Source organism: Spermophilus citellus, assembly GCF_964194105.1.
Source record: "Spermophilus citellus genome assembly, chromosome: 6".
Lineage (NCBI taxonomy): Eukaryota > Metazoa > Chordata > Mammalia > Rodentia > Sciuridae > Spermophilus > Spermophilus citellus.
The window spans coordinates 6,366,456-6,393,650 of record NC_138187.1 but is presented as its reverse complement, the minus strand read 5'-3'; the positions used below and the strand labels follow the sequence as shown (position 1 = coordinate 6,393,650).

The following is a 27,195-nucleotide window of genomic DNA, read 5'->3' as shown; positions in this document are numbered from 1 at the left end:
CCTTTACATGGAACTTAACATTCTAAGGTTCTGCTGGTCTGATTTTTTTTTAACCCATGTTCATTTTGTTTGTTTTAATAAATCACCATTGAATTTTTCCTTCCTTGTGGTTCTGTTGTTCTAGGACATAGATGGCTTATTCTTATGTTTATTCCAGCAGGGTTAAAACAAAAAAAGGACACTGAAAATCATCAGCCTGTATCTCTTTCTGACTTGGAAATACAAGCACCAAGAGATACAGTATCAAAAAAGGCCAAAGTGAAAGTTCCCCAGAAAACAATGGGCAAAGAAAATCATGGTGATACCCACAGAGTAGGGAAATGGCACCGAGATTTTCCAGTGAAGAAAAGAAAGAAACTTTCAACATGGAAACAAGAGCTGCTAAAACTTATGGACCTTCACAAGAAAGACCGTACAGGAGAAAAGCCTTTTAAATGCCAGGAATGTGGGAAAAACTTCAGAGTTAGCTCTGACCTTATTAAGCACCAAAGAATTCACACAGAAGAGAAGCCTTATAAGTGTCAACAGTGTGATAAGAGGTTTAGATGGAGTTCAGATCTTAATAAGCACTTAACAACACATCAAGGAATAAAACCATATAAGTGTTCATGGTGTGGGAAAAGCTTCAGTCAAAATACAAACCTTCACACACACCAAAGAACTCACACAGGAGAGAAGCCCTTTACATGTCACGAATGTGGAAAAAAATTCAGTCAGAACTCCCACCTCATTAAACACAGGAGAACCCACACAGGTGAACAGCCTTATACCTGTGGTATATGCAAGAGAAACTTCAGCAGACGGTCAAGCCTTCTTAGACACCAGAAACTCCACCAATGAAGGGAAGCTTGTCCAGTGTCCTTATTCTGAAGAAATTCACCAAATGGAGTTTGACACTGAAAAAATGCAAAATCATGAAGCATGAAGAATTTTTCCTAATCAGAAAATTGGGTACATATATCATGATTCATAGAAAGATTGACCCAGCCGTGGATACATTAGTTGTTCTACTTTTAACTGTCAGGGAATTCCTTAGCATAAGAGATGTTCTAAGAGCATATGGATAAGGGAAAGGGCTCTTTTGGGATTGTACATGGAAAATAGCAATTTCAGCTTTAGATAGCAGATGCAGCCAGTTAGTAGTTCTCTGTGATGACAGAAGTAAATACAGATGGTTTTGCATTGATCTCTCCAGTCACTTCAACATAGTAGAAACATTTGTAATATAGTCTTCCAAGATGAAAAACTGAACATTTATCTATATTTAATTGCAAACCATTGTCTTCAGGGTAACAGGCTTAACATTTTCAATGATCTTGTGGGGCAGAAATTAATTCGAATGGAAAGTTTTTTCCAGGAGCTAAATTAGATTTTTTTCCTTTCTCTTGTCATTAGACACTGTTCACTAGAGTGGACATCATTGGAGTTTCTTGAACTTTTTAGCAACTTAAGCTCTGTTAGCACAAATTTTACTGTGATAAAACAATATTTACTTCACCACTAGGGAATCTGCCAGGTGGACTAATAATGCACTATTTATGCCTCTCATTGGTGGTGTTTGAAAAATGGAAAACATCTTTAATGAGAGCATATGAAAACGGGTTGGAATTTGTAGCCATGAATATATATTAGATGTAAGGATTTTCTGTGATAAAAGTAGACTGTTTCCTTACCTCAAGATGTCAGGATAAAGCAGTCATAAAAATTAGCACTTGTCCAAGGATGAAAGAAAGTTTAGGATCAACTTCTTACAGTTTTTGTTTACTTCTTAATTTGGCTTTTGTTTCTTAAGAACAAAAGAGTTAATATTTGTATGAGAACTGGAATGTGTGTGTGCTATTTGAACATTTATTCGGCAGGAGTTTGGGTTCCTAAAAGGAAAGTTTGGTAACTGATGATCGGTGTTGGGCAAGTATAGGTAGATATACATCCATGTTGTTATGTCTCACACTGAAAGTTCTTAAGCAGGATCCACCTGTCTGTTCTTTCCAGCACAGTATAGGTGATAAATTTGATGGATTGATGTCAGTCTGCATAGCCTATGGATTTTCTTAAAACTGACAAAACAGTAACTCAGGTTTGTTCCTGGTATGGCTTTTAGGTATGTCAAGAAAGAGATTAAGAAATTATCTCTTCCAAGTCTCTCTTAAATGAGAAGTTGAGACTCAAAGAGATGGAGGGCCAGTATGGTGCATACCTGTAATCCCAGCTTCTTGGGAGGCCAAGGCAGGAAGATCACAAGTTCCAGGCCAGCTTGGGCAATAGGGAGATGCTGTCTCAAAATTTAAAAAGGGCTGTGGATGTAGCTCAGTGTTAGAGTGCTTATCTGGCATAGGTAAGGACCTGGGTTCAATCCCCAGTACCTCTCCACCAAACACACATACACAGGCTTAAGAACTCATTGCTAGAGGGTCTGTGGACTATCACATAGCATCATCTATCATATATGAAGGCAGGATTAGTAGGACCAACTTATTACGTTATCCCCACACAGCCAGCCTGAATAATGTGTTATGTTGAATTCTAGCTTGTAAAACACTTATGTTTCTTGGTTGGTTTGTGAAACACTCTTGTTGTCTCCATTTTCTCTCTAAAATAGATATATCATTCAATTCAGGGTTGTTTGGGGATTAGATGGATTGATGAAAGTACAGCACCTAAAACAGGGTCTTGCCCATAGAAACATGGTGAGTATATGTTCTTTCCCTTTCCCTTGCTTCCCAGTGGTAAGTTGGACTGGCCAGCTACATTAAGGAGGCAAATGGCATTTGTGGCAACTCCATTCAGAAATTGAGCACTTACAGTTATTAGGCTAAGATGACTTGATTCTTGGCTTTAGTGTTTTATTGTGTACATCACAAGAACCACCTGAGCTATTGGTCAGGAGCTCTTGGCAGCGATTCTGTTTTATCTCTGAGGTCAGTTGCACCAAGTTTATTTTCTAAGCACAGCCAGCTCTGAGGCTGTGGTCTGCCTAGTCTTTCAGCCTTAGACCCTTGGGACTTGGACCATTGTCTCAGGACATACATGTATTTCTTACAGATACTGCAGTCACTCAGCTCTATTGTGTTCTGGAAGCTGTCCTAGACTCTGAAGAGACAGCAAAGGAAAGAACACATCCTCTCATGGAGATTGTATTCCAGTGAATTTAGGAGAAAGGAGGTAAAAAGAATGGTTTAGCTTTCTTGTTTCTTGCAGTAAGGTAGGATCATGAGAGATTTGGTCAGTGGGTCATGGGCAGAAGCCTCACTTCTGGGCTGACACATTTGTTTTCTGTGCAAGACTCTAGTACTCTCCTTTCCTGCCTTAATCATGGAAACACATATATGAGTAGAGGAGCCACAAGATCAAAGCCATCAGGAATATTGAGTCCCAGCTTAGAGGTCAGGTTTTCTGAAGCCCCCAGACCTGTAATGTACTTTGTGGGAATGAAAAATAAATTTCATGTTAAAGAATGGACATACTGGTGCTGTGTGTTTCTGCAGCATAACCTAGCCTGTTTAAGCAATTGTTTGGTGGGTACACTTGTAGAAATCAAGAAAATTTCCCTTTTCATTTCACCTGACTTTGGTCCTTTAAAGATCTAGGTTCTCTTATATGCTTGGCAGCTAATGCAATTCCAGTTGAAACAATTAGGCACTCAAGACTGTAGGTTATAGGGAAGAAAGAAATTGCTGAGACAGTGATATCAAGGGGAAATTAATGGTTCAAGTGGACAAGGCAACCCTTCCTTCCTCTCTAGCTTTATTCTGTTTTCCTCATTGTTTGTCTTCCTGTCCCCCACTCCTCCCCTGGACCTCACCTGTAGGTGGTGTGTCTATTGATGTTTGGGTTGGGGAGGGAGTAGGGGTTACCTTCTTTTTTTTTAGAGAGATTTTTTAAAATATTTATTTTTTAGTTTTTGGTGGACACAACATCTTTATTTTTATGTGGTGCTGAGGATCGAACCCAGTGCCCCGCTCATGCCAGGTGAGTACGCTACCACTTGAGCCACATCCCCAGCCACCTTCCATTCTTGATGGAATAGTATAATTTGGAAACTGCCTCTGTTATACTACTGTCAGTTGTATACCTTAGAAAACAGAAGAGATATAGGGCGAAGCACATTTTCTCAGACTGGTGTAGAGAGGAAAGTGGCTGCTCTGAGCTAAGAGATGACAGTTGGGGAGAAACTTGAGCAGGAAATCAGGACAGTTGCAGTTCTCCAGTGAGAGGCTGCCAGTGGGAAAGTCCTGGCTTAGACTGTAGTGATCAACACAGTGTCTCACATTGTCTTAGGCTTGAAATTTGGGGTAGAATTTGGAAGAAAGGTTTTGTGAATCTTTGTTCAAATATGAAATATGAGAGACAACTGTAGCTTTAGCCTTAAACATTAAGCACTAAAGTTCTAATGAATATGTCCTTCAAAAGCAGCCAGATGATTTCCAGCACAAACCAGAATGGTGCTTTATTTTCATTTGTTCAGATAGCAGTATTAACAAAGTTGTTTCTGAGAACTGTGTCATTTCTTAGTCTAGACTGCCTTCATCTTCCCCTGCTAGTCTAAGTGGCCAGTTGCTAGAATCAGCCCAGATGTAGAGTTCTTGCCATTGAGCAGACTATGTCCAGAAACTTGAGCTCATCTTGAGAACTTTGTATCTTGTAACTACAAGGGAAGGGCAGGAGGACTTAGATCAAACCTCAAAATGAAAACTCCTAGGGTTTCTATCAGCTTTGGGCTGGGTTCCCTGTATAGTTTCTGAAGCGACCTGAAGTGGGAAGCCTTGAAGATTTTCCCACACTGTTTCTAGTGTTCTTCCCAGTAGAGCTACACCCAAGTTGCTGTAGTGTGGATCTGAAATATCCCCCAAAAGTGCATGTGTTAAAGGCTTGGTCCCCAGATTGGTGCTATTGGAAAATAGTGGAAGCTTTAAGAGGTGGAGCTTAATGGGAGGTGTTTAGGTTATTGGGGGCATGCCCTTGATGAGGCTAGGACTCCATTTCCTTCCTCTTTTTTTTGCTCCGTGACCACAATGTAAGCAGCTTTGCTTCCTTACCACATACCCAAAAGTAATGGCCAAGTAATCATGGACTGGAATCTCAAATTAGCCAAAATAAATCTTTTCTTTTTTTAAGTTGATCATCTCAGGTATTATAGTAACGGAAAGCTGATACATAAGTATAAAGCCATATTTTTGTTACTGAATCTTTCTACACTTGTTACTTGTATAGTTTTTTGTGTAGGTTCACTGGGGAGCAAGGTTGGGCCACTGTTTGAAGCATCTACCAAGCATGCTTTATGCATAGGTTTCCTTAATGTGCAAATGAATCCTCCACTGGGCAATGCTATGGGGACTATACTGAAATATCTTCAGCAGCCAAGATTCTAGTCCATAATTCAGTCCATGGCACAGGCATCCTCTAGACTATTAGAAAAGTGGAAGCTTCAGGTTCAGATTCTCTAGCTAAATATTGCTGATGGAGTAGAGCTACAAGCTGCACATCCTCCTCCACAGACTTCTCTCTTACAAGGGCCTACCCAGGATTTACTCCTCCAAGATCGAAACAAATAGTTCTGTTTAGCATCTTCTGTACCTAGTGGAAAATCTAGGTGTTTTAACAAGAACAGTCTTGAATACCCTCTAACACTTGCCATAGCAAAGAGTAGTTTGAAAACAGGATTGCAAAGTGGCACCTCACTTTCACAAAACTGTCCACCTTGGTATCTTTCAAATTCAAAGTTTGCTTTTAGGATCTCATCTACCATCCCTGGGAGGGACAAAAGAGTAGGGATCATTCATCCCATTTGAAAGATCACTTACGTAAGGCATGCAAGTGGCAGAAAGTGGTTGCCTTAAAATGCATCAGAGAAGGTGCAGAAAGAAATTGAGGTTTCCTGGTTCACAGTTCAGATATAGCAAGTTCCTTTGACTATGAGAGCCCTAGGAAGAATGCCAATTCTTGTCCATGCATGTGGAACAGGCTTTAGGAGCCATTCCCTCTGCTTCTGCCTTCTGGAAGAGATTGTAGAGAGTTGGTATATTTTTTGATCTAAATGTTGTGTTTTGGAAGATTATTAATTACTGATCCAATTTCTTTGATAAAGGATGATTCAGATAGTCTATTCCAAAGGTGCCCTTCACAATGCTAAACCACTTACACCAATTCCTATTTCACGTGGTGACATTATTTCCTAAACTATTTCCTTGTTGTTCATGAAGCAACTGGGGGAAAGTGGGAAAGTTTCACTTTATTAATTCAAAATTGTACAAGAATCTGTACATTGGCAACTTTGAGACACCTTCAGTAGATTTATTTGAAATCTTTTTATCAGTGATTATGAGGCAAAAATGATTACCAAGACATGATAGAGAATATGTGGCTGGGCACAGTGGTGCACACCTGTGATCACAGAGGTATGAGAGGCTGAGGCAGGAGGATCACAAGTTCAAGACTAGCTTCATTAACTTAGCAAGACTCTAAGCAACTTAGTGAGATCTTGTCTTGAAACAGAAAATGAAAAGGACTAGGGATGTAGCTTGATGGTAAAGTACCTCTGGGTTCAATCCTCAGTACTTGGACCAAGTACAGACTGTGGCAGATTTAACAGATTGGCAATGGTCATTTAGTTGAAGAAAATACATTATGGTGCATTAGCCTCATGTTCTGAGACCATCTCAAGGGCTCTCTCTACCAAATTGACCATGAAATCATGAGAAAAGATACCTAAATAAACTGCACAATATTGTATTGGATTTCTCTCTGTGTATGTTTGTGACACATACACATTAACACATACACAAATACACTTTGTGGGTAGCTATAGAGGTAGATATATTTTTAAATATGCTTCTGAGACAAATAGCCATGCTAAATGAGGCATGTTGGTATCAGATCTGGGTATTAGTGATCACAACTATCTCCAAGGTATAGGAAAAAGTGTTATGAGGCAGGACAACATTCCTCTAACCACAGCCTGGGACAGCCAGAACAAACCCAGCACTTACCTACAGTAGGTAACATGATGGGGTATATACTACCTCCAGAATGGAGCACATTATACCCTCACCACCATTCTCTGTACAAGATGCTATCCATCTTGTCATTAAGGAAATTTCCAACACTATAGACCATCCACTAGTCTTTGACCACAGCTCCACATGAATCCTGTACTTTTGGAAGGTAGTGTTCAGTGCCCTCTGTTCTATTCTACGAGGAGCTTTATACATGTGACTGATATTTGTTGACTGCCACCAAACACCTCCTTTTAATCTGAGGTTCCTGGCCCTGGTTACCAGGAGTGGAGAATGTGACCATAACTAAGTTATTAAGAGAAGGATTCTACCTCTGGTTAGGCATATGACCTTAAGCCAACCTTCTCAGAACTTTTATTGGAAATGCTAGAACAAATTCAGCTTTTGCTGTATAAGTAACCCAGTAGCTATTGCCAGTCTTCTTGAAATGAGAAGAGATATGAGCTTTAGGATGAAACCAACATCATAAAAGGCAAAGCAAAATGATAGAAATTCAGGCCTTGGTACCATAATAGAACTGTAGGATCAAGTATCACCTGACACCTAGAACTGCTATGAACATTTTAGCTACATCAATCTACACCTTCCCTTCATTGTTAAAGCCAGTGTAAATTGGGGTTTCTCTTTATTATAACTGAAAGAAACATAAAGATATATAGTAATAAGATAATATATCTAGGAGATAATAGGTATATAGATATGTATATATATAAAAGAATTGTCTATCTAAAAGATTTTTAATGGAAAATATCAAGCATACATTTTAAAAAGAGAATAGTATAATAAAAACCTCATAGGCCTCAAAATTGTGACTATCTTGCTATCTTGTTTCATTTATCCCTTTCTGCTTTTTGTGTTTTGTTTGGGGATGGTTGTTTGCTTTGAAGGGTTTTAAAGCAAACCTCAGACATAACATTTCCCCGTAAATAGTTCAGTTTGTAAGAGAGAAATAATTTTTAACAATCTCTGCCCTAAATCACCTTTGAGGGAAAAGTTCCCACTCAGCAGAGCCCTGTCTCCCCCAGGAGTCAGGTTAATTGAGAGCCAAGGAGCTACCTATTCCTCCCTCAGCGGGCAACCAAAACTTGACCAAGGATTTCTCAAGATGGTTTTGTAAGATGACCCTCTTGGCCGCCTGCCTGGGGCATTCATTTATAAGAATACTAGACATCCCAAATGCCCCGTAATGAGGGTGGTGCAGAGGGGATACCAGCTCTCCATAATAATCACCAGAGCAACTTATTAATTGGAAACTTACCTGATCTACTGTAGCACTTTTAATGAGCCCCATAGTGATTTGTTAATTAAAAGTTCAGTGGCATAGGTTAATTGTTGGTTTCCTGGAAGCCCAAAGAGCACAATAATAATAATAATTACCTTCCAACATATGTAGAGCACTTCCTCATTTATTGAGTATTCAAAACATTAAAATTTCATCATAATCCACCTCCTTAACATTCCTGCTTGATCATACTTCTTTTCAATTAGCACTTGACCATCACTTTTGGTTAACTTCTGAGAAGAAAAATGACCAAGAAATTTAACATTTCTATTCTCTTTTCCCCCTTATTATATGTATCCTCTTGTCGGGGAATTTTCTTTCCTTTCCCTTGGTTTATGCCATTCCTTCCCTTCATCCTCTTCATCCCAATGCCCTGATAATCAAGAAGTGTGGTACAAACTATTATGAAAGATCCTTTATGGCTGATTAATACTTGTCATATTTTATCATGTACCATTAACCTGTTTAGCCAACCAAGAGTTCTTTGCAATCAGAATTCCTGATTGATCCTTATCACCTTCTGCAATTCCCAGGTTGACTTGCTGTTAAGCTATTGACAAAAACTGGTCCTGCCTAAGGATGTTTGTTCCCTAGAATTTTAGAAAGGTAAGTACTCTGTATGTTGAGTCATTCCTTCAACATTGTGAGCATATTTACTGGGTACTTTTCTTCTTCTTCTTTGATACTGAGGATTGAACGCAGGGACACTCGACCACTGAGTCACATCTCCAGTCTTGTTTTGTATTTTATTTAGAAACAGGGTCTCACTCAGTTGCTTAGCACCTCACTTTTGCTGAGGCTGCCTTGGAACTCACCATCCTCCTGTCTCAGCCTCCAGAGAAATTCAGGCCTCCCGAGCTGCTGGGATTACAGGTGTGTGCCACTGCTCCCAGCTTACTGGGCTGGGTACCTTTTTATGTGCTAGACATTGTTTTAGGTGCTGGAATTATGTATACACACTTTGGGTGTTTTTTTTTTTTTTGGTTGTTGTTTCTAAAGAATTTGAGATTCAAGATAAAGAGAGCATCTCCTTAGCTCATTCACATTGTGTAAATAATTGTTATCATATCTATATCTTTTTCATTTGGTCAGTTGGTTGGCTTTCCATGGTCAATTACCCATGCTGCCTTATCTTCAACCCACAACTCTCCCAAAATGGAATGAGAAAAACACCTGTCTCCAATTTTACATAATGTTACTTTTTAAAATGGGTATTACTGAATTGGCTTAGACTCTCCACTTTTATGAGAATGGATTTTGAGTATTCCTATATGGGAAACATCTCCAAATATTTGCAGGAACTTTCTTTTAATCCTGAAGACACTGACACAACATAATTAGAGCATTATATTCTCTGTGAGACCTTGAAACATGAAGCAAACTCTGAAGGAAATTGTAGGCACTTCAGTATATAAGCAGATACCGTCAACGGTCCCTTAATGATGAGGATACACTCTGAGAAATACAGTATCCAGCAACTTTGTCATTGTGTGAACATCAGAAAGTGTACTTACGAAAACTAAGATGGTCATGATGTTACAAGGTGGTATCATCTTATGGGACCACCATCAAATATGTGGTCCTTCAAGAAACTGGTAAAAGCTACTTTTAAATATCATTAATGGCCAAGTACTATTTGCCATGCACCACATTTACATGGCCAAAGTGTTATTGGGTGGTACATGACTGTATATTCTGATGACTTGAATGTGTTCCCTCCAAAATCTAGGTGTTGCCAATGTGATAGTATTAAGAGGTAGGGCCTGTCAGAGGTGATTAGGCCTTGAGGGCTCCTCCTCCTGAATGGGATTAAGGCCCTCATAAAAGAAGTCTCATACAGTCATCAGCTAGCTTGCTTTTCTGCCTTCCACCATATAAGTACCTGATGTTTCTCCCCTCTGGAGGATGCAACATCAAGGTGCCATCTTGGAAGCAAAGAGCAGCCTTTACCAGACAACAGAATCTTCAGGCACCTTAAATCTTATTCTTCCCAACTTGAAGATTATGATAAAATCAACTTCTGATGTTTATAAACTAACCATACAAAACAGACTAAGATTGCCTATTTACCAAACGATTTTTTATAACAATCAAATCATCAAAAACTTCTAAACAATTAGCATTATTTAAAAGTATATGAGGGCTGGAGTTGTGGCTCGGTGGTAGAACACTTGCCTGGCATGCAAGAGGACCTGGGTTCAATCCTCAGTACCACAAATTAATTAATTAATTAAATATACTACAACTAAAAATATTTTTAAAGTATATGAAAGAAATTCGATAATAAAAAGATAACTCAATTTTCAAAAGGGCAAAGGATCTGTAGACATTCCTTAAAAGAAATTATGTAAATGGGCACTCAACACATAAAAACAAACTCAAAATCATTGGCTATCATGAAAATGCAAAATCTCATGAGATAATACTCTACACACTCTAGGATGGTTATAATAAAAAAAGGTAGTGATATGTGTTGAAATCAGAATTCATATACATTGGCAGTGGGAATTCAAAGTGGTAAAAAAGTGTGTCAGTTCCTTAAAAAATTAGAGGGGTTGGGGATGCAGCTCGGTAGTGGAATGCTGGCCGGACACATGTGAAAACCTGAGTTCAATACCCAACAATGCATTCAAAATGTTAAATATAGATTTGCCATGTGACCTCACAATTCCACTCTTTTTTTTAAAACTTTTTTTTCCTGCCTAACTAGAGAGAGAGAGAATTTTCATATTTATTTTTTAGTTATTGGCAGACACAACATCTTTGTATGTATGTGGTGCTGAGGATCGAACCCCGGGCCGCACGCATGCCAGGCGAGCGCGCTACTGCTTGAGCCACATCCCCAGCCCCACAATTCCACTCTTAAGAGAAATTAAAATATATACACATGAAAACTTCCCCACAGATGTTTTTGTTTCATGTTTTGTTTTTGGTATCAGGGATTGAATTCAGGGGCATTTAACCACTGAGCCATATCCTAGTCCTTTTTTCATATTTTTTATTTTTTTAACTTTTTTTTTTTAAGAGAGAGAGAGAGAATTTTTTTTAATATTTATTTTTTAGTTCTCGGCAGACACAACATCTTTGTTGGTATGTGGTGCTGAGGATTGAACCCGGGCCGCACGCATGCCAGGCGAGCGCGCTACCGCTTGAGCCACATCCCCAGCCTCATATTTTTTATTTTGAGATAGGGTCTCACTAGGTTGCTCAGGGCCTGGCTAAGTTGCTGAGGCTGGCTTTGAACTCATGATCCTCCTTGCTTCAGCCTCCCAAGTGGCTGGGTTTACAGGTGTGTGCCACGACACCCAGCTCCACAGATGATTAAGCAGCACTATCACAGTAGCCCATAACTAGAAAAAACCCAAAGTGTTTATCAACTGAGTGGATAAATAAAATATGATCAATCCATATAATGGAATATTATTCAGCAACTATCACTATGAATTTGATATGGAGACAGCCTATTTTAAACTTCTACCACATATGTGTATGTATATGTGCATTCATCTTCAAAGAATAGTCATTATATTTGGAGACTAAACATAGCTTTTGCAAATTTTCCATAAATGGCATACTCTATGTAATGATCTGCAATTTTTTTTTGTCTGTTATTTTTTAGATTTAATTATGTCAGTACCTACATGTCAGGTCATTATTTTAATTAATGGCACCATTTGAATATGCCCCAATTTACCCATTCTTCTATTTACTTAACAATTTGTGATATTTTTCTTTACAGTGATGCAATGATGTTTACAGAGATCTACCCATGCAAATATGAAATATGAAATAAAGGGCTCAACAATTGGTCCAATTAGGGAAAAGATGCTATCAAATAAGGAGTTGCTAAGCTGCCAGTCAGGTAGAGTAGCTACTCCAGAAGGCATTAGGAAGGGAGAGGAAGGAAAAAAAAAACCATAAAAATGTAGAAAAAAAGCTTAAAGGAGCCAGGGGAGGTCATGCATGCCTGTAAACTCAGCTACTTGGGAGGCTGAGACAGGAGCATGGCAAAGTTCAAGGCCACCCTGAGCAACTTAGCAAGACCCTGTTCTCAAGATAAAAAATTAAAAGGGCTGGAGATGTAGCTCAGTGGTAGAGTGCCCCTGGGTTCAATTGCCAGTATCCCACACACACACACACACACCAACAAAACAAAACAAAAATCAGATTATTAATAAAACTGACATCAGACTTCTTTCTAAATAACAATACAGAACACACAAAGATAATTTCAAATTGTTAAAAAAATATTCAAATGAGACTGTTATATGCAATCAAACTATCCTTCACATGTGAAGGTTAAATATATCTAGCAAAAGGACCCCAGAAAACTTAACACATATATACTCTTTATGAAAACTTTTAGAGAAAGTGGTATAGCAAAAATAAAAACATTGAGGTGGATGATGTAAGATATATGGTAAGAGTAATGATATGCATTAATAAAGTTTTCTAATGTCTAAGAAAGCAAGACCAACACCACAAATAATAACACACACATGCACACACACAATTATATAATAACAACTAAGAAATAACTTAATATATAATACCAATGAGGAAGAGAGGCATAGATTAAAGAGATATAAAGATATGCAAAGAGATTTTCTTCCTTGGAAGGGTGGATATTGAAAAGTTTAAGAAATTGAGCCAGCTGCAGTGGCACATGCTTATAATCGAGGCTGAGGAAGAATTGAAAGTTCGAGGCTAGCTTTAATAATTTATTGAGACCCTGTCTCAAAATAACTTAAAAGGGCTGGGAATATATCTCAGTGGTAGAGTGTCCTGAGTTTAATCCCCATTATCAAAAAAACAAAAATAAACTTAAGAAATTGAGAGAAAAAAGTAACATTCTTGCTTTATGAAGTGTGATTAATAATCAGAAAGAAAAAATGAAAAGAATTACAGTCAATTCCCCATAAGAAAATTAGACCCATTTAATGAAGTCAGGAAAAGAATAAATGAATGAATACAGTGTAGTAAATAAAAACTTGAAAAAAAATAGATGCAGGATTTTTAAGACCTAATAAGACAGTAATTACAATAAATGAAAATGGTTAAGTTATTTGATCAAAGAAATCTGAGGCTAATAAGATTTAAAATAAGATATATGGCGCATCAGTAAGATTTCCATCACTGTGACAAGAAATCTGAGAAAATAAACTTATAAAGGAAAAGCTGTATTTTGGCTCACAGTTGAAGAGGGTCAGACTATAATCACTTGTCCCTATAGTTTTGGGCCTGGGGTGAGGTAGGACATCATGGTGGGCAACATGTGGCAGAACAAAATTAATCATCTCATGAGATTAAGACAACAGAGAGAGAGAGAGACTGGAAAGGGCTGGGGTCCTAATAGCCCCTTTAAGGGCATGCCCCAGTGATCTAACTTCTTTCTACTAGGTTCCACCTCTTTAATGTTTCACTACCTTCCAGTAGCATCATCAGTTGCAGACTAAACTTTAAAAACATGAGTCTTTGGGGGACATTAATGATTCAAATCATAGTACGTAAGGATACAGAAAATAATTTAAAAATGAGAAAATATGAAATCAGAAAAATATGAATCAAAGAAATCTTGATTATATATTGACTACTAGTCAATTTATGATTCAAGGCCAAGAACTCCTGTCATAGATTTTAAACAAAGTTACATTGGGGATTCTAGAAGGTATACCAACACTTGAAAAGAAATAAAAGATACAAGGAATGGAAATGCAGAAAGAAAGTTATTCATATTAGGGTTACAGTTCCAGGTAAAATAGAGTGAAATGCTTTTTTCATCTTTGCTGTTATATTGAACTGACTATGAAATCTAGATAATGCATCTGCAATATGTATACGGGGTAAAAATGGGAGTTCATAATCTGCTTGAATCAAATGTATGAAATGTGATATGTCAAGAGCTTTGTAATGTTTTGAACAACTAATAATAAAAAATTTTTAAAAAGAAATCTAGATAATGCATAGAGCAGTTATTATATAACTCTGAAAAATTAACAGCAGGTAATTTAGGAAAGAACATCAGAATTGGAAAATGTTACTGAATTGATTATGAGTTCTGTTTATTTTTCTCTGGTGTCTCTTCAATTCCAACTCAACACAATTATAAACCTATAAGTGGGCTTGGGTTGTAGCTCAATAGTAGAGCAATTGCCTAGCATGTGTGAAGCACTTGGTTCAATCCTCAGCACCACATAAAAATTAATAAAATAAAAGTATTGTGTCATCTAAAAATAAAAATAAAACATTTTTTAAAAAAACCTGTAAGAGAGAGGAGCTGGGGTTGTGGCTCAGTGGTAGAGTGCTCACCTAGCATGTGCAAGGCCCTGGGTTTAATCCTCAGCACCACATAAAAATAAATAAACATATTGTGTCCAACTACAACTAAAACATAAATATTTTTTTAAAAACCTGTAAGAGTACTATAGTGAAGACTGAGAAAAACAACTTTCAGCAAATTAGGAATAAAATGGAATTCCTCAACCTGTAAAAGAGCACCTATGAAGAGCCTACAGCTAATATTACTAATGATCAAAAACTGGACACTTCCATCTGAGATCACGAACAAGGCAAGCAAGGAACCTACTCCTATTATTCCTACTCATCATAGCACTAGAACTCTTAGCCATTGAATAATGCAAGAGGGAGAAATGAAAACATCCAAACTAGAACGGGAAAGCTAAAGATGTTCCTATTAAAAAATGACATGATGGTCAATGTTGAAAATCCTAAGAACCAACAAAGAGTTCTATAATAAGTAATTTTAGTAAGAACATAGACTACATGGTCAGTAAGCAAAATTATATTTCTACAGACTTGCACTTATAATAACTTCAAAAATGAAAGAAATCTAACATGTACAGTATATTGATAATGAGAACTATAAAACACTGGTCAAAAGACACCATAAGCGGGTGGGGCTGGGTAGTGTGGCCTCATTGTCCCCTAGAGTCTCCCGGACAGGACTCAGGCCGCCGGCACCATGAAGATCTGGACCTCGGAGCACGTCTTCGACCACCCATGGGAAACTGTTACAACAGCTGCAATGCAGAAATACCCAAACCCTATGAACCCGAGTGTGGTTGGAGTTGATGTGCTGGACAGGCATATAGATCCCTCTGGAAAGCTGCACAGCCACAGACTTCTTAGCACAGAGTGGGGACTGCCTTCCATCGTGAAGTCTCTTATTGGTTCAGCAAGAACCAAAACATGTGCAAGAACATTCTGTAGTTGATCCTGTAGAGAAAATAATGGAACTTAAATCGACTAATATTTCCTTTACAAATATGGTTTCAGTGGATGAGAGACTTATCTACAAACCACATCCTCAAGACCCAGAAAAGACTATTTTGACTCAGGAAGCCATCATCTCTGTGCAGGGAGTCAGCCTTAGCAGTTACCTGGAAGGACTGATGGCGACCACAATATCGTCTAATGCTAGTAAAGGCTGAGAAGCAATGGAATGGGTAATACATAAATTAAATGCTGAGATTGAAGAGTTGACGGCTTCAGCAAGAGGAAGCATAAGGACACCAATGGCGGCAGCGGCATTTGTAGAAAAATGATAAAGTCAGTATAGAATATCAAATCCCTAGGTCTCTCCAAGCAGACAGTGTATTTATTTGTTATTTAAAAAGTACAACTGTATTTTAGGTAGAATTTTTTTTTCTAATAATCTGGAGTAAGGCTATGTGACTTTTGATCAAAACAAAAAGATACAGGACTTTTAAAATCCAAGGGATCATCTGAGGTTATTGTGGCTTGAAATGACTAATTTCTAGGGTTCTGGTATTTATGTGAAATTTAACAATTTTTTTTAAAGTACTCCGGAGAAATGGGTATTGACATTGAGTCTCCTTAAAATAGAATTTTAACACTTTTCAGGCATTGGAACTGTACCTGACTTTGGACCAACCCCAGAGCCAAGCAAGCAGAGCCTCTCCTCATACACACACACTCACCTTGCTAATACAGACTAGCACAGCCTGCATGGGGGAACTGACTCTAAAATAAGAATTTGTGTAGTTTTAAAAGACATTAAATTATATAAAATAACTTGCTCTGCTAAAAACCACAGTGTTTTGATTTGGTATTTAAATGATGTTTTTGGAGTAAAAATCATCACTAAGTCTAATATATGACTCCAACATAAATAATATTTTATTGTATTATAGAGTACTGTGTTGATTTGCCAAAGTTTTGTAACTTAGTAAAGGTATTACCTTCCTTGGACTTGTACTTTATGATTTAGCATGCTGTACCGTGGGCTGGTTATGTTAACTAAAAAAATAAAGTCATTACCTGAGTTTCGCACTCTTAAAAAAAAAAAAGACACCATAAATAAATGGAAAACACATACCGTGTTCAGAAATTGGAAAGATTCAACATGATATACAATGTCAGTTCTCCTGAGACAGCAATAGATTTAATGCAAGGGGGCTGGGGATGTGGCTCAAGCGGTAGCGCTCGCCTGGCATGCGTGCGGCCGGGGTTCGATCCTCAGCACCACATACAAACAAAGATGTTGTGTCTGCCAAAAAAATAAATATTAAAAAATCCTTTCTCTCTCCTCTCTCTCTCTCTCTCCTCTCTAAAAAAAAATGTGTATAAAAAAAGATTTAATGCAAGGTGGAAAAGTAAGCATCAAGAATAATAGTCTAAACTGTTTTGAAAAATTTGAATGGATTTTAAGGGCAGAGGGTATGACTCTGTAGTGGAATGTTTGCCTAGCATGTGGGAGGCCCTGGCTTAGTCATCAGAAACAGATACACACACACACACACACACACACACACACACATGCGCACGCGCACAGATTTTTAGAATTATACAACTTTCTTTAAAGCTGTATTACTCAAAACAGTGGGTTATTGGTAAAGAACAGACACATAGACCACTGGAAGAAAATAAAGAGTCCAGAAATAGACCCACATAAATATGGCCAATTGATTTTTTTTTTTTTTTTTGGATGAGGGATTGAACCCAGGGGTGCTTTGTCACTGAGCCACATTCCCAGTTCTTTCGATTTTTTTTTTATTTTGAAACAAGACCTTGCTAAATTGCTGATGCTGGCCTCGAACTTGCAATCCTCCTCCTTCAGCTTCCCAGGATGCTGGGATTGCAGACATGTGCCACTGCACCCAGTGCCAGTTGATTTTTGTAGGCAACTTTTTAATGACATGGTATTCACATAAAACAAAAGTTACTATTTTAAATCCAGTGGCATTTGTACATTCACAATGTTATGTAACCAACCAGCAGCTCGATCTAGTTCTAAAACATTTTTCTTGTTGGCCTCTTCTCTTCTTTGGAAACTGTTCCAACTCCTCTGCCTATTCAAAATCATGTTGTTTGTCCTTTTGTTTTTGAGTTGCACTATTTAAAAATATATTTGGGATATTAAACTCTTATCCTACCTGGGAGCAACTACTGTTTCCTTCTCTGTAGGTTTTGTTTTTCACCTGCATAATAATGTATTTTGATGCACAAAAGCTTTTAATTTTCATATAGTTTAATCAATATAAGAATCAACTGCCAAATTCAAGGTCTTAAAGATTTAACAGTTTTCCGTTAAGTATTTCAGGGTTTTATCTTTTGTGTTTAGGTCAGGAGTCCATTTTCAGTTAGTCTTTGTGTTTAGTGTGACTTGATTCTTTTGCATGTGAATATACAATTGTCAAATCACTAACTGGTGAAAAGGTTATTTTCCCCCATTGGATGATATTTGTGCCCTTATGGAAAATTAGTTGACCATAAATATGTGGGTAAATTCCTGGAGGCTCATTTCTATTCCAGTAGTCTCTATGTCTATCCTTAGGTCAGTATTTCACTATTTGATTACTATGGATTCACAGTAAGTTTTGAAATTAGAAATGTGAATCCTCCAGCTTTGTTCTTTTCCAAGATTGTTTTGGATAATCATGGTACCTTTCAATTCCATATGAATTTGAGGATCAACTTTTTCATTTCTGCAAAATACCATTGGAATTTTATAGGGGTTATCTTTCCTTTTTTTGTGTGTGTCTCCTTTAATTTTTATCAGTGTACAGATCTTTCATCTCCTTGGTTAAATTTCTATAAGTATTTTATTCTTTTGGACATTATTATAAATTGAATTTTAAAATTTCATTCTTTGATTATTCATTGCTGTTCTACAGAAATACAATTGATAGTTCTGTGTTATTCCTGTATCCCACAACTTTGCTAAACTCATTTACTGGCACTCATGGTTTATATGTGGATTTTTGGAATTTTTATATATATAGGATCATGTTACATATTAATAGAGAAGCTTTTCTTCTTCCTTTCCAACTTGGATGCCTTTTATTTCTTTCACTTGCCTAGTCACTCTCACTACAACTGAATATTGGTGGTGAAAGTGGGCATCCATGCTTTGTTCCTGAATCCAGGCAGAAAGTGTCTGGGCTTCTGACCACCCAGCTGTAAGTTGGAGGTTCCCACACCACCTCCTTTGATTCAATCATTTGCTATAATGGCTTGCACAACTCAAGGAAATACTGACTTCCCTTTACTGGTTTATTATAAAGGACATTTCAAAGCATGCAGATGAATAGCAAGATGAAGAGGCACATAGGGTGAGGTCTGGAAGGTTCCTGAGTGTAAGAGCTCCCATCCCTGTGGAGTTGGGGATGTGACATACTCTGAGCAAACAGACAAGTTCAACAACCTCATGCTTTAAATGAATATGGAGGTTTTATAAAATAGGCATGATCACTTATTACTCAGTCTTCAGCTCCTCTCCCTTCCCAGTGGTATGTGGTAAGGATGAAAGTTTTAAGCTTCTAATCATGTTTTTTTCCTCTTATCATGCAGCCCAGTAATTGTACTTTGGGCATTTATCACAGAGACATAAAAATTTGTATTCACACACAATCCTGAACACAAATGTTCATAGCAACTACATTCACAATATTCAAAACTTAGAAACACCCCAGATGTCCTTCAGTAGGTGAATATTTAGACAAATTGGTATTTTCATACTATGGAATAATACTGACCAATAAAAAGGAATGAACTATTGATTCATGCAACAAGTTGGATGAATTTCCAGTGAATAATGTTGAGTGACAAACACCAATCCCGAAAGGATACATACTATATGGCTCTACTTAATATTGATTTTTGGAGTGACAAAACTTTACAAATGGCAAAGAAATTAGTGATTATCAGTGTTATGGGAGTAGGAAGTGGGTGGAAATGGTTCCAAAACAGCAACCTGAGGGATCCTTATGTTGATGGAATTGTTCTCTATCTTGTTGTAGTGTTGGATACATAAACTTACACATGCAACAAAATTTCAGAGAACTAAACACATGCACACACAAGTGCAAGTAAAACTGGGAAAATATGAATAAGATTGGTGAATTATATAACAATTACCTGGTTATGATAGTAAACTGTGGCTCTAGTTTGGGATATCAGGTGAAGGACATATGGAATCTCTGTATTATTTCTTATAACTGCATGTGAATATATAATTACCTCAATAAAATTTTAATTTAAAATGGATAAAATTATGAATGTACACTTTACCAAAAAGGGTGTAAGGATCGTAAAAATGTTCCTTTTCCTCCATGTCCTTTCCAGCATTTATTATTCTTTTTTAATGTTTATTTAGTTGTAGATGAACACCCAGTATCTTTATTTATTTTATGTGGTGCTGAGGATTGAACCCAGTGCCTCACACATAAGAGGTAAGCACTTTACCACTGAGCTATAGCCTCAGCCCCTATTCTTTGTATTCTTGATGGTTGCCATTCTAACTAGAATGAGATGAAATCTCAGTGTAGTTTTGATTTATATTTCCCTAATTGGTAAAGATTTTGAACATTTTTTATTTTTTAAATTTGTTCTAATCAGTCATACCTGACAATAGAATGCATTTTGACATGTTATATACAAATGGAACACAACTTCTCATTCCTTTGTACATGGTGCAGAGTAACACTTTAATTCTTTAGGATAAATACTGAGGAATAGTATAGCTGGTCATATGGTGGTTAGTGTAGTCATATATGTATATGGGGTAATAATGTTTATCTTTGAACATTTTTTTTGTATATTTTTGGCCATATGTATTTCTTCTTTTGAGAAGTATCTGTTTAATGCATTTTCCCATTTACTAATTGGGTTATTCTTTATTTGGTATTAAGATTTTGAGTTCTTCATATATTCTGGATATTAATCCCTTTTGTTGGAAGAGTGGTTATCAAAGATTTTCTCCTTCTGTAGGCTCTGTCTTCACATTATCATTTCCTTTGCTGTTCAGAAACTTTTAATTTGATATCATCCATTTGTTAATTCTTAGTATTATTTCTTGAGCTTTAGGAGAAAAACTGACAGTATCAAAGGGAGAAATAATTCTACAATAGTTGGAAACTTCAATACTTCATTTTCAGTAACAGAACATCCAGACAGAAGACTAACAAGGACACAGAGTTTTTGAACAACACTAAAATCCAACTAGTCCTAAAAGACACAGAACATTCCACCTAACAACAGGAAAATACACATTTTTTTAAGGATAGGCTATATATTATTAAGCCACAAAACAAGACTCAGTGAATTTTAGTAAATTGTACTGTGACCACAGTGGAATGAAATTATTATTATTATTTTTATTTTTTAAAAAATTTTATTTGTTTTAATTAGTTATATATAAAACAGTAGAATGCACTTATATATTTTGATATATCATACATAGATTGGATATAATTTCTCATTTTTCTGATTATACATATTATAGAATCACATTGGTCATACAGTCACATATTTACATAAAGTAACAATGTCTGTTTCATTCTACTATCACAAAAATATGGAACGCTTCACAAATTTGCGTGTCATCCTTGCGCAGGGGCCATGCTAATCTTCTCTGTATCGTTCCAGTTTTAGTATATGTGCTGCCAAAGTGAGCACTGTGGAATGAAATTAGAAATAAATAAAAGAAGGAAAGCCAGATAGTTACACTTTTAAATGACCACTGGGTAAAAGACGAAATAAAAGGACAAAAATACGTGAATCAAAAGAAAACCACAATATCCCATATTTTATGTGATGCATCAACAGCAGTGCTCAGAGGAAATTTAATATCTGTAAATGTTATAGAAATAAAAGGAACTATAAGGACCAGGGAAAGTAACATGCACCTGTAGTCCCAGCTACTTGGGAGGCTGAAACAGAAAGATTCCTTGAGCCCAGGAGTTAGAGACCAACAATACCTAGTCTCAAAAAAAAAGTCATGGGCTGGGGTTGTGGCTCAGTGGTAAGTACTTGTCTTGTATGTGTGGAACACTGGTTTCAACCCTCAGCACCACATAAATAAAATAAATGTATTGTGTCCATTTATAACTAATATTTTTTTTTTAAAAAAAGGTAAATGCAGTGGTGCACACCTGTAATCCCAGCAACTCAGGAGGCTGAGGTGACCAGGAGGCTGAAGCATGCAAGTTAGAATCCAACCTCAGCAATTAGCCAGGCCCTAAGCAACTTGATGAGAACCTTTCTCAAAATAAAAAATATAAATGGCTGTGGGTACAGCTCAGTGGTAAAGTGCCCCTAGGTCCAATGCCTAGTGGCCCCCCTACCAAAAAAAAATAATGAGAGAGTACTATAAACAATTGTACATTAATAAACTGGTAAGCAAATGAAATGAATGTACACCAGATTTCTTTCAAAAAAATAAAAATAAATTGGTAAGTAAATGAAATGGAAAAATTCTTAGAAAAAAAGTATCAAAATGAAGAAATAGAAAGAAATAGAAAATCTGGATATATATGTCACAAGGAAAAAAAGAGTAAAAAAACCTTCCAATAAAGAAAATCTAAGACCCAATGGCTTTACTGGTGAATTCTACAAAACATTTAAAAAATAATTAACACCAAACCTTCTACAAATCTTTAAAAAAATTGAAGAAGGCAGAAACCCTTTATAACTCAATCTAGGAGGCCAGCATTACTCTGACAACAAAGACAAAGACAACCCAAGAAAACAAAACTACAGGCCAATATCCCCTTTAATATAGATGCAAAAATCCTCAAAAAAACACTAGCAAACTTAATCCAGCAGTTTATTAAATGATTGTGCATCATGACAAGTAGAATGTACCCCAGCAATGAAATAGTGGTTCAGTATATGAAAATCAATCCATACAATAGGGCATATTAATTGAACAAAGGAACCAAACCATATGATCAACTTGATGTATGTATAAAAACCTTTTGACACAATTCAACACCTTTTCATGATTAAAAAAATACTCAATAAACAAAGTAGGAAGAAATCTTAACATTGTAAAGAACACAAAAACCGGGGCTGGGGATGTGGCTCAAGCGGTATCGCGCTTGCCTGGTATGCGTGCGGCCCGGGTTTGATCCTCAGCACCACATACCAACAAAGATGTTGTGTCCGCCGAGAACTAAAAAATAAATATTAAAAATTCTCTCTCTCCTCTCTCACTCTCTCTTAAAAAAAAAAAAAAAAGAACACAAAAATCCACAGCTAACACCATATTTCCTGATGAGAGACTGAAAGCTTTTCCCCTAAGATCAAAAACAAAAACAGAAGAAGCCCTTTATCATTTCAATTCAACATTTTACTGAAAATTTAGCCAGAACAATTAGGTAATAAAAATAAATAAAAAACAAACAAAAGGAGGATACAAAACTTTTTTCTATTTATAGAGGGAATGATCACATACATAGAAAATCCCCCAAAACTCAAAAAAACTCAACTATTAGAGTTAATAACTGAATTCAACAAAGTTGCAGGTTGTATACTAAATATATAAAAACATCAATGAACAATATGAAGTGGAAATTAAGGAAATAATTTCAATTACAATGTCAAAAAGTAATAAAAGATTTGGGAATACATTCAATAAGGTAATAATTGTATGCTGATAACTATAAAACATTGCTGAGAGAAATTGAAGAAGATCAAAATAAATAAAATGACATCCCATATTCATGGACTGAAAGATTTAACATTGTAAAGATGGAAGTACTCTCTAGAATGACCTAAGATACAACGTAACCCCTATCAATAAACCAGTAGCTTCTCTGGCATAAATTAAAAAGCTAATCATGACATTCATGTGGAATTGCAAGTGACTCATAAATATTTTATCCACTTGCTTGTTCTGTTTCTTTTCAGACTCCTCTTTGCACACAAACCAATGTATGTATTTGCACATAGTTATTCCTCAAAAAATGAGATTATACATTACACATTGTTCTGCAACTTTTAACTCTTCACCATATGCCTAGGATATTCTTCTGTTATAATCTTCAGATCAAATTCAGATGAATTTTGTTACAGCATTGTTTGACGTAGCTAGAAATTAAAGACAAGATCTATGTTTTCCCCTAATGGAATAGAAAAATTATAATAGGTACGTATTTACCTTTATAAACACCAAATACATACATAACAACATAGATATCTTAAAACAAAGTGAAAAGTTATAAAAAGGGCATTAAAAGGGAAGAAACAGAAAGAACTATGGCACAGTACATTGAGGTAAATTTTAAAACTTGCATGCACAAAGCAGTATTTTGTATTTTATAAGGATACATATATATCCAAACACTGGTATATTAAACACATTAGAGTAGGTACCTATGGGAGTGTGGAGAAGAATGTCAATGAGATTGGGAATAGAGTAAAAAAATTAACAAAATATTTAAATAAGAGAAGTCTTGCAGGAACCAATGATAACGACGTGTGCAAGAATTCATAGAGGTGCCATGACTTGCTGAATTTCCCAGCGGCTGGACATTGAGATTCTCCAGTCTCTCCTCAGGATGGATTTGAAGTCAAATAGACCCACTATTAGAGGCTCTGAATTTACTAGCCTTTTGCCTTTGGTCAAGTTAGTTAATGGCTTTCAACCTTATTTCCTCTCTCGTACAACAGGAAGAATAATGTTTATCTGGCATGGTGATTGTGATCATGTTTTTGAACTGCTGAGTACAGTGTCTGGCATGCAGCACAAGCTACCAGGTGGTGCTCACCATCATGAGAGAATGTTTGGAGTCTGCCCACTGGAAGGAGAGCCCCACTGGGCAGGTATCAGGCCAGTCTTGCCAATGCCTATGCCCTCTCTCTAGCACCTGGCACACTGTGTATTCTTTGGGTCCAGTTTTTGTTTGTTCAGCACTGGGGATTGAACCTAGGGCCTCCCACATCTAGAGTCTACCACTAAGCTACATCCTCAGGTAAGTATCTATTTCTCCAATGAATGAGGTTTCTAAGTCAGCCATTTAGGGGATTACTCATTTTCTGTAACATCTAATGCCCTACCAGTTCGCCAGCTTCCTCCTATGTATCTGTTTAGAAGTGGTTGTAAATTTGCTTTTCATACAGCACTGTAATGATAGTATCTAAGTTTCATGTCCCTATTTATGGTTTTGTTAGGACCAAGATAGGGGGCTTCCTTTCTCTGCCCTCACCCCACAAAAAGAGCTAAAATTCAAAGAGATATATTATAGATGAAGAGTCAAAACAGTCTCTCCCTTTGCACAGGATAGCTGGCTTCTACCTGGTGCGAAGAGCCACCTCTGGGCCACACCTGTCTAACACCAGTCAAGTCACATGGTCACTTCATTCTTGGTCCACTCCTGTGCATGGGGGATAATAGACCTGACCCCTCTGCTGTAAAAAATGTTTTAAGAACTAAGTTAGCTAGCATGTAAACAGGTGAAAAGAATAAAATATATACACAGTGAGTATTTAATGAATGCAACTATTCTTACTTCTAGTTCAATTAGTGCTCTGTGTTCAGGGAGGGAGTCCAAGTAGAAGACGAAGTGTGTTCTTCAGGGACACCATTTTCCTGTGTCCTGGCCACTAGGGCCTTTTGTGCTAATTGCATGGTAGGGGTGAGAGGGCTGAAATCCCCCCTTGGGCCCTGCTGAGAGCCAGGCATCTGGGCAGCAGACCCAGGCTGCTCAGAGGGTCAGGACCAACGACAGTAGCTGCTCGGCACAGGAGGACAATGCCTACAATACCTGCTCCAAGTCCCACACTTGCCTTCTCCATATACCGAGCATTGGGCAGAGGAACAACTCGGGAATCCTGAAGCCAAAGGTACAGTGCCATAAACACTTCCTAGATTTCATTATTGAAGAACAGAGAGCATAAGGGAGAGGCAAAGGGAGAGTGAATACAAGGAAAGGGGAGCAAAAGGGAGAGTGTTAAAGGTCTTTCAAATATTCTGCTTTGTGTTCTTCCTTTAGGAGCAAGGCAGGGCCGTGTGATATTAGAGCTGCAAGCTCTGATAGACTCATGACCTTCTTCATCAGCAAGGAGGCAAAATTGGAAGAAAAAAAATCCAACAGGTGAAAGAAGTTTTATAATATCTTAAGAACCCCTTAACAAAAGTCATTTGTAAGAGAATCCAGGAGACAAGATGGGCATTTCTGTTGTTGTTGTTGTTGTTGTTTAATATATTTTTAGTTGTTGGTAGACCATTATTTTACTTATTTACATGCAGTGCTGAGAATCAAACCCAGTGCCTCACACATGCCAGGCCAGTGTGCTACCACTGAGTCACAGCCACAGCCCCCAGACAAAATGTGTATTTCTTAATCTGACTTTAAAACCCCAACCTGCCTAGCACAGTGGTGCATACCTGTAATCCCAGTACTTGGGAGGCTAAGGCAAGAGATCACAAGTCTGAGGCCAGCCTCAGCAACTTAGCAAGACCCTGTCTTTAAATGAAAAGTAAAAAGGACTGGGGCTGGGCTGGGGATGTGGCTTAAGTGGTAATGTGCTCGCCTGGCATGCGTGGGGCACTGGATTCGATCCTCAGCACCACATAAAAATAAAACAAAGATGTTGTGTCCACCAAAAACTAAAAAATAAATATTAAAAAACTCTCTTTCTCAAAAAAATATATTTAAAAAAAGGACTGGGGCTGTAGCATGTGATATGTCCCTGGGTTCAGTATCCAGTATCAAAATAAAACAAAACCCAAACTAACCATCGAAAAAAACCCTTTTTGTATGCACAACCCTGCCCTAGGAACAGAATCCTCATGCAGAAAATCTTAAGCAGAGTTCAGTGCCTACAGGCAGGTCGATTCCTAAGCAGAAAGAATTTACCACTATGTCATCAAGTCAAAATCTCACAAAGTTGTAACAGCTTCTCCTGCTTTCTAATTTTAATTATTTGTTTGTTTGCTTGTTTATTTATTTATTTATTTATTTTGTTTGTTTGTTTGTTTCCAGCAAGCTCAGGTGTTTAAAATCATATCAGAACAGTGAAAATATTAACTGGAAGGAACATCCCAAACTTCCCAAGTAAACTTACAGACAGGTAAATGTTAGAGCCATCTGTGCACCAGGTGAGTGATTCCTAAAAATCCTCCACCTTGGGCTTCCAAGCCCAAACTGCATGCCCATGCAGGGTGGAAAGTTCAGTATCACCCTTTCTGAACTCTTTCTAAAATGTCAATGCTTCTGGGTTAACTGAAAACTCCCAGATGATTAGAGAGAACCAGGAAATTTCAAGGGAAAGAAAAGGCCCCAAATGTCCGTGGAGTTGATGAACACAAGCTTGTGGTTATCATTGTGTTTGCTTGGGGATTTGTCCAGCTCAGGCCAGGAGTCCAGTTGGTCTGGTGCTTCCTCTAGAGCTCATGGAACAGCTTCTCCACCCTAGAAATGGTCTTTCTGTTCCCATTTTGGCATGTTTATTCCTTAGCTAAAAACTGCTTGGAAGACACAAAGCAGGGACTGACAGGAACTGTGGCACTGCTGGACAACCAGGGAGCGCAAGCCATGCAGAATGAGCAACGCGGGGAGGACGGGCAGCAGTGCCTGTCTTTCTTTCCTCTAAAGGGATTCAAAGGGCTGGGCACCTCAACCAGCAGCAATT

General features: G+C 37.4%; 1 protein-coding gene and 1 pseudogene across 4 annotated transcripts in view; both read left to right on the top strand.

Moving 5' to 3' along the window:
• Positions 1–24,438, top strand: part of ZNF75A (zinc finger protein 75A) — a 31,256-nt gene extending 6,818 nt beyond the window's left edge. Inside the window, exon 7 of one of the 3 annotated variants that reach the window (XM_081298569.1) lies at positions 24,232–24,438. In XM_081298569.1, coding sequence (XP_081154695.1) covers positions 24,232–24,425 — 194 coding nt within the window. In that variant the 3' untranslated portion in view covers positions 24,426–24,438. Of the gene's footprint in view, positions 1–157; positions 6,780–24,231 lie in introns of those variants that run through there. The other 2 variants (XM_081298568.1, XM_081298567.1) reach the window with 2 other exon arrangements.
• LOC308651342 (PRELI domain containing protein 3B-like) lies at positions 15,188–16,601 on the top strand (annotated as a pseudogene). The gene is made up of 2 exons (XR_014024436.1): positions 15,188–15,864; positions 16,180–16,601. The product of XR_014024436.1 is annotated as a PRELI domain containing protein 3B-like (transcript).
• Positions 24,439–27,195: the final 2,757 nt, after the last annotated feature.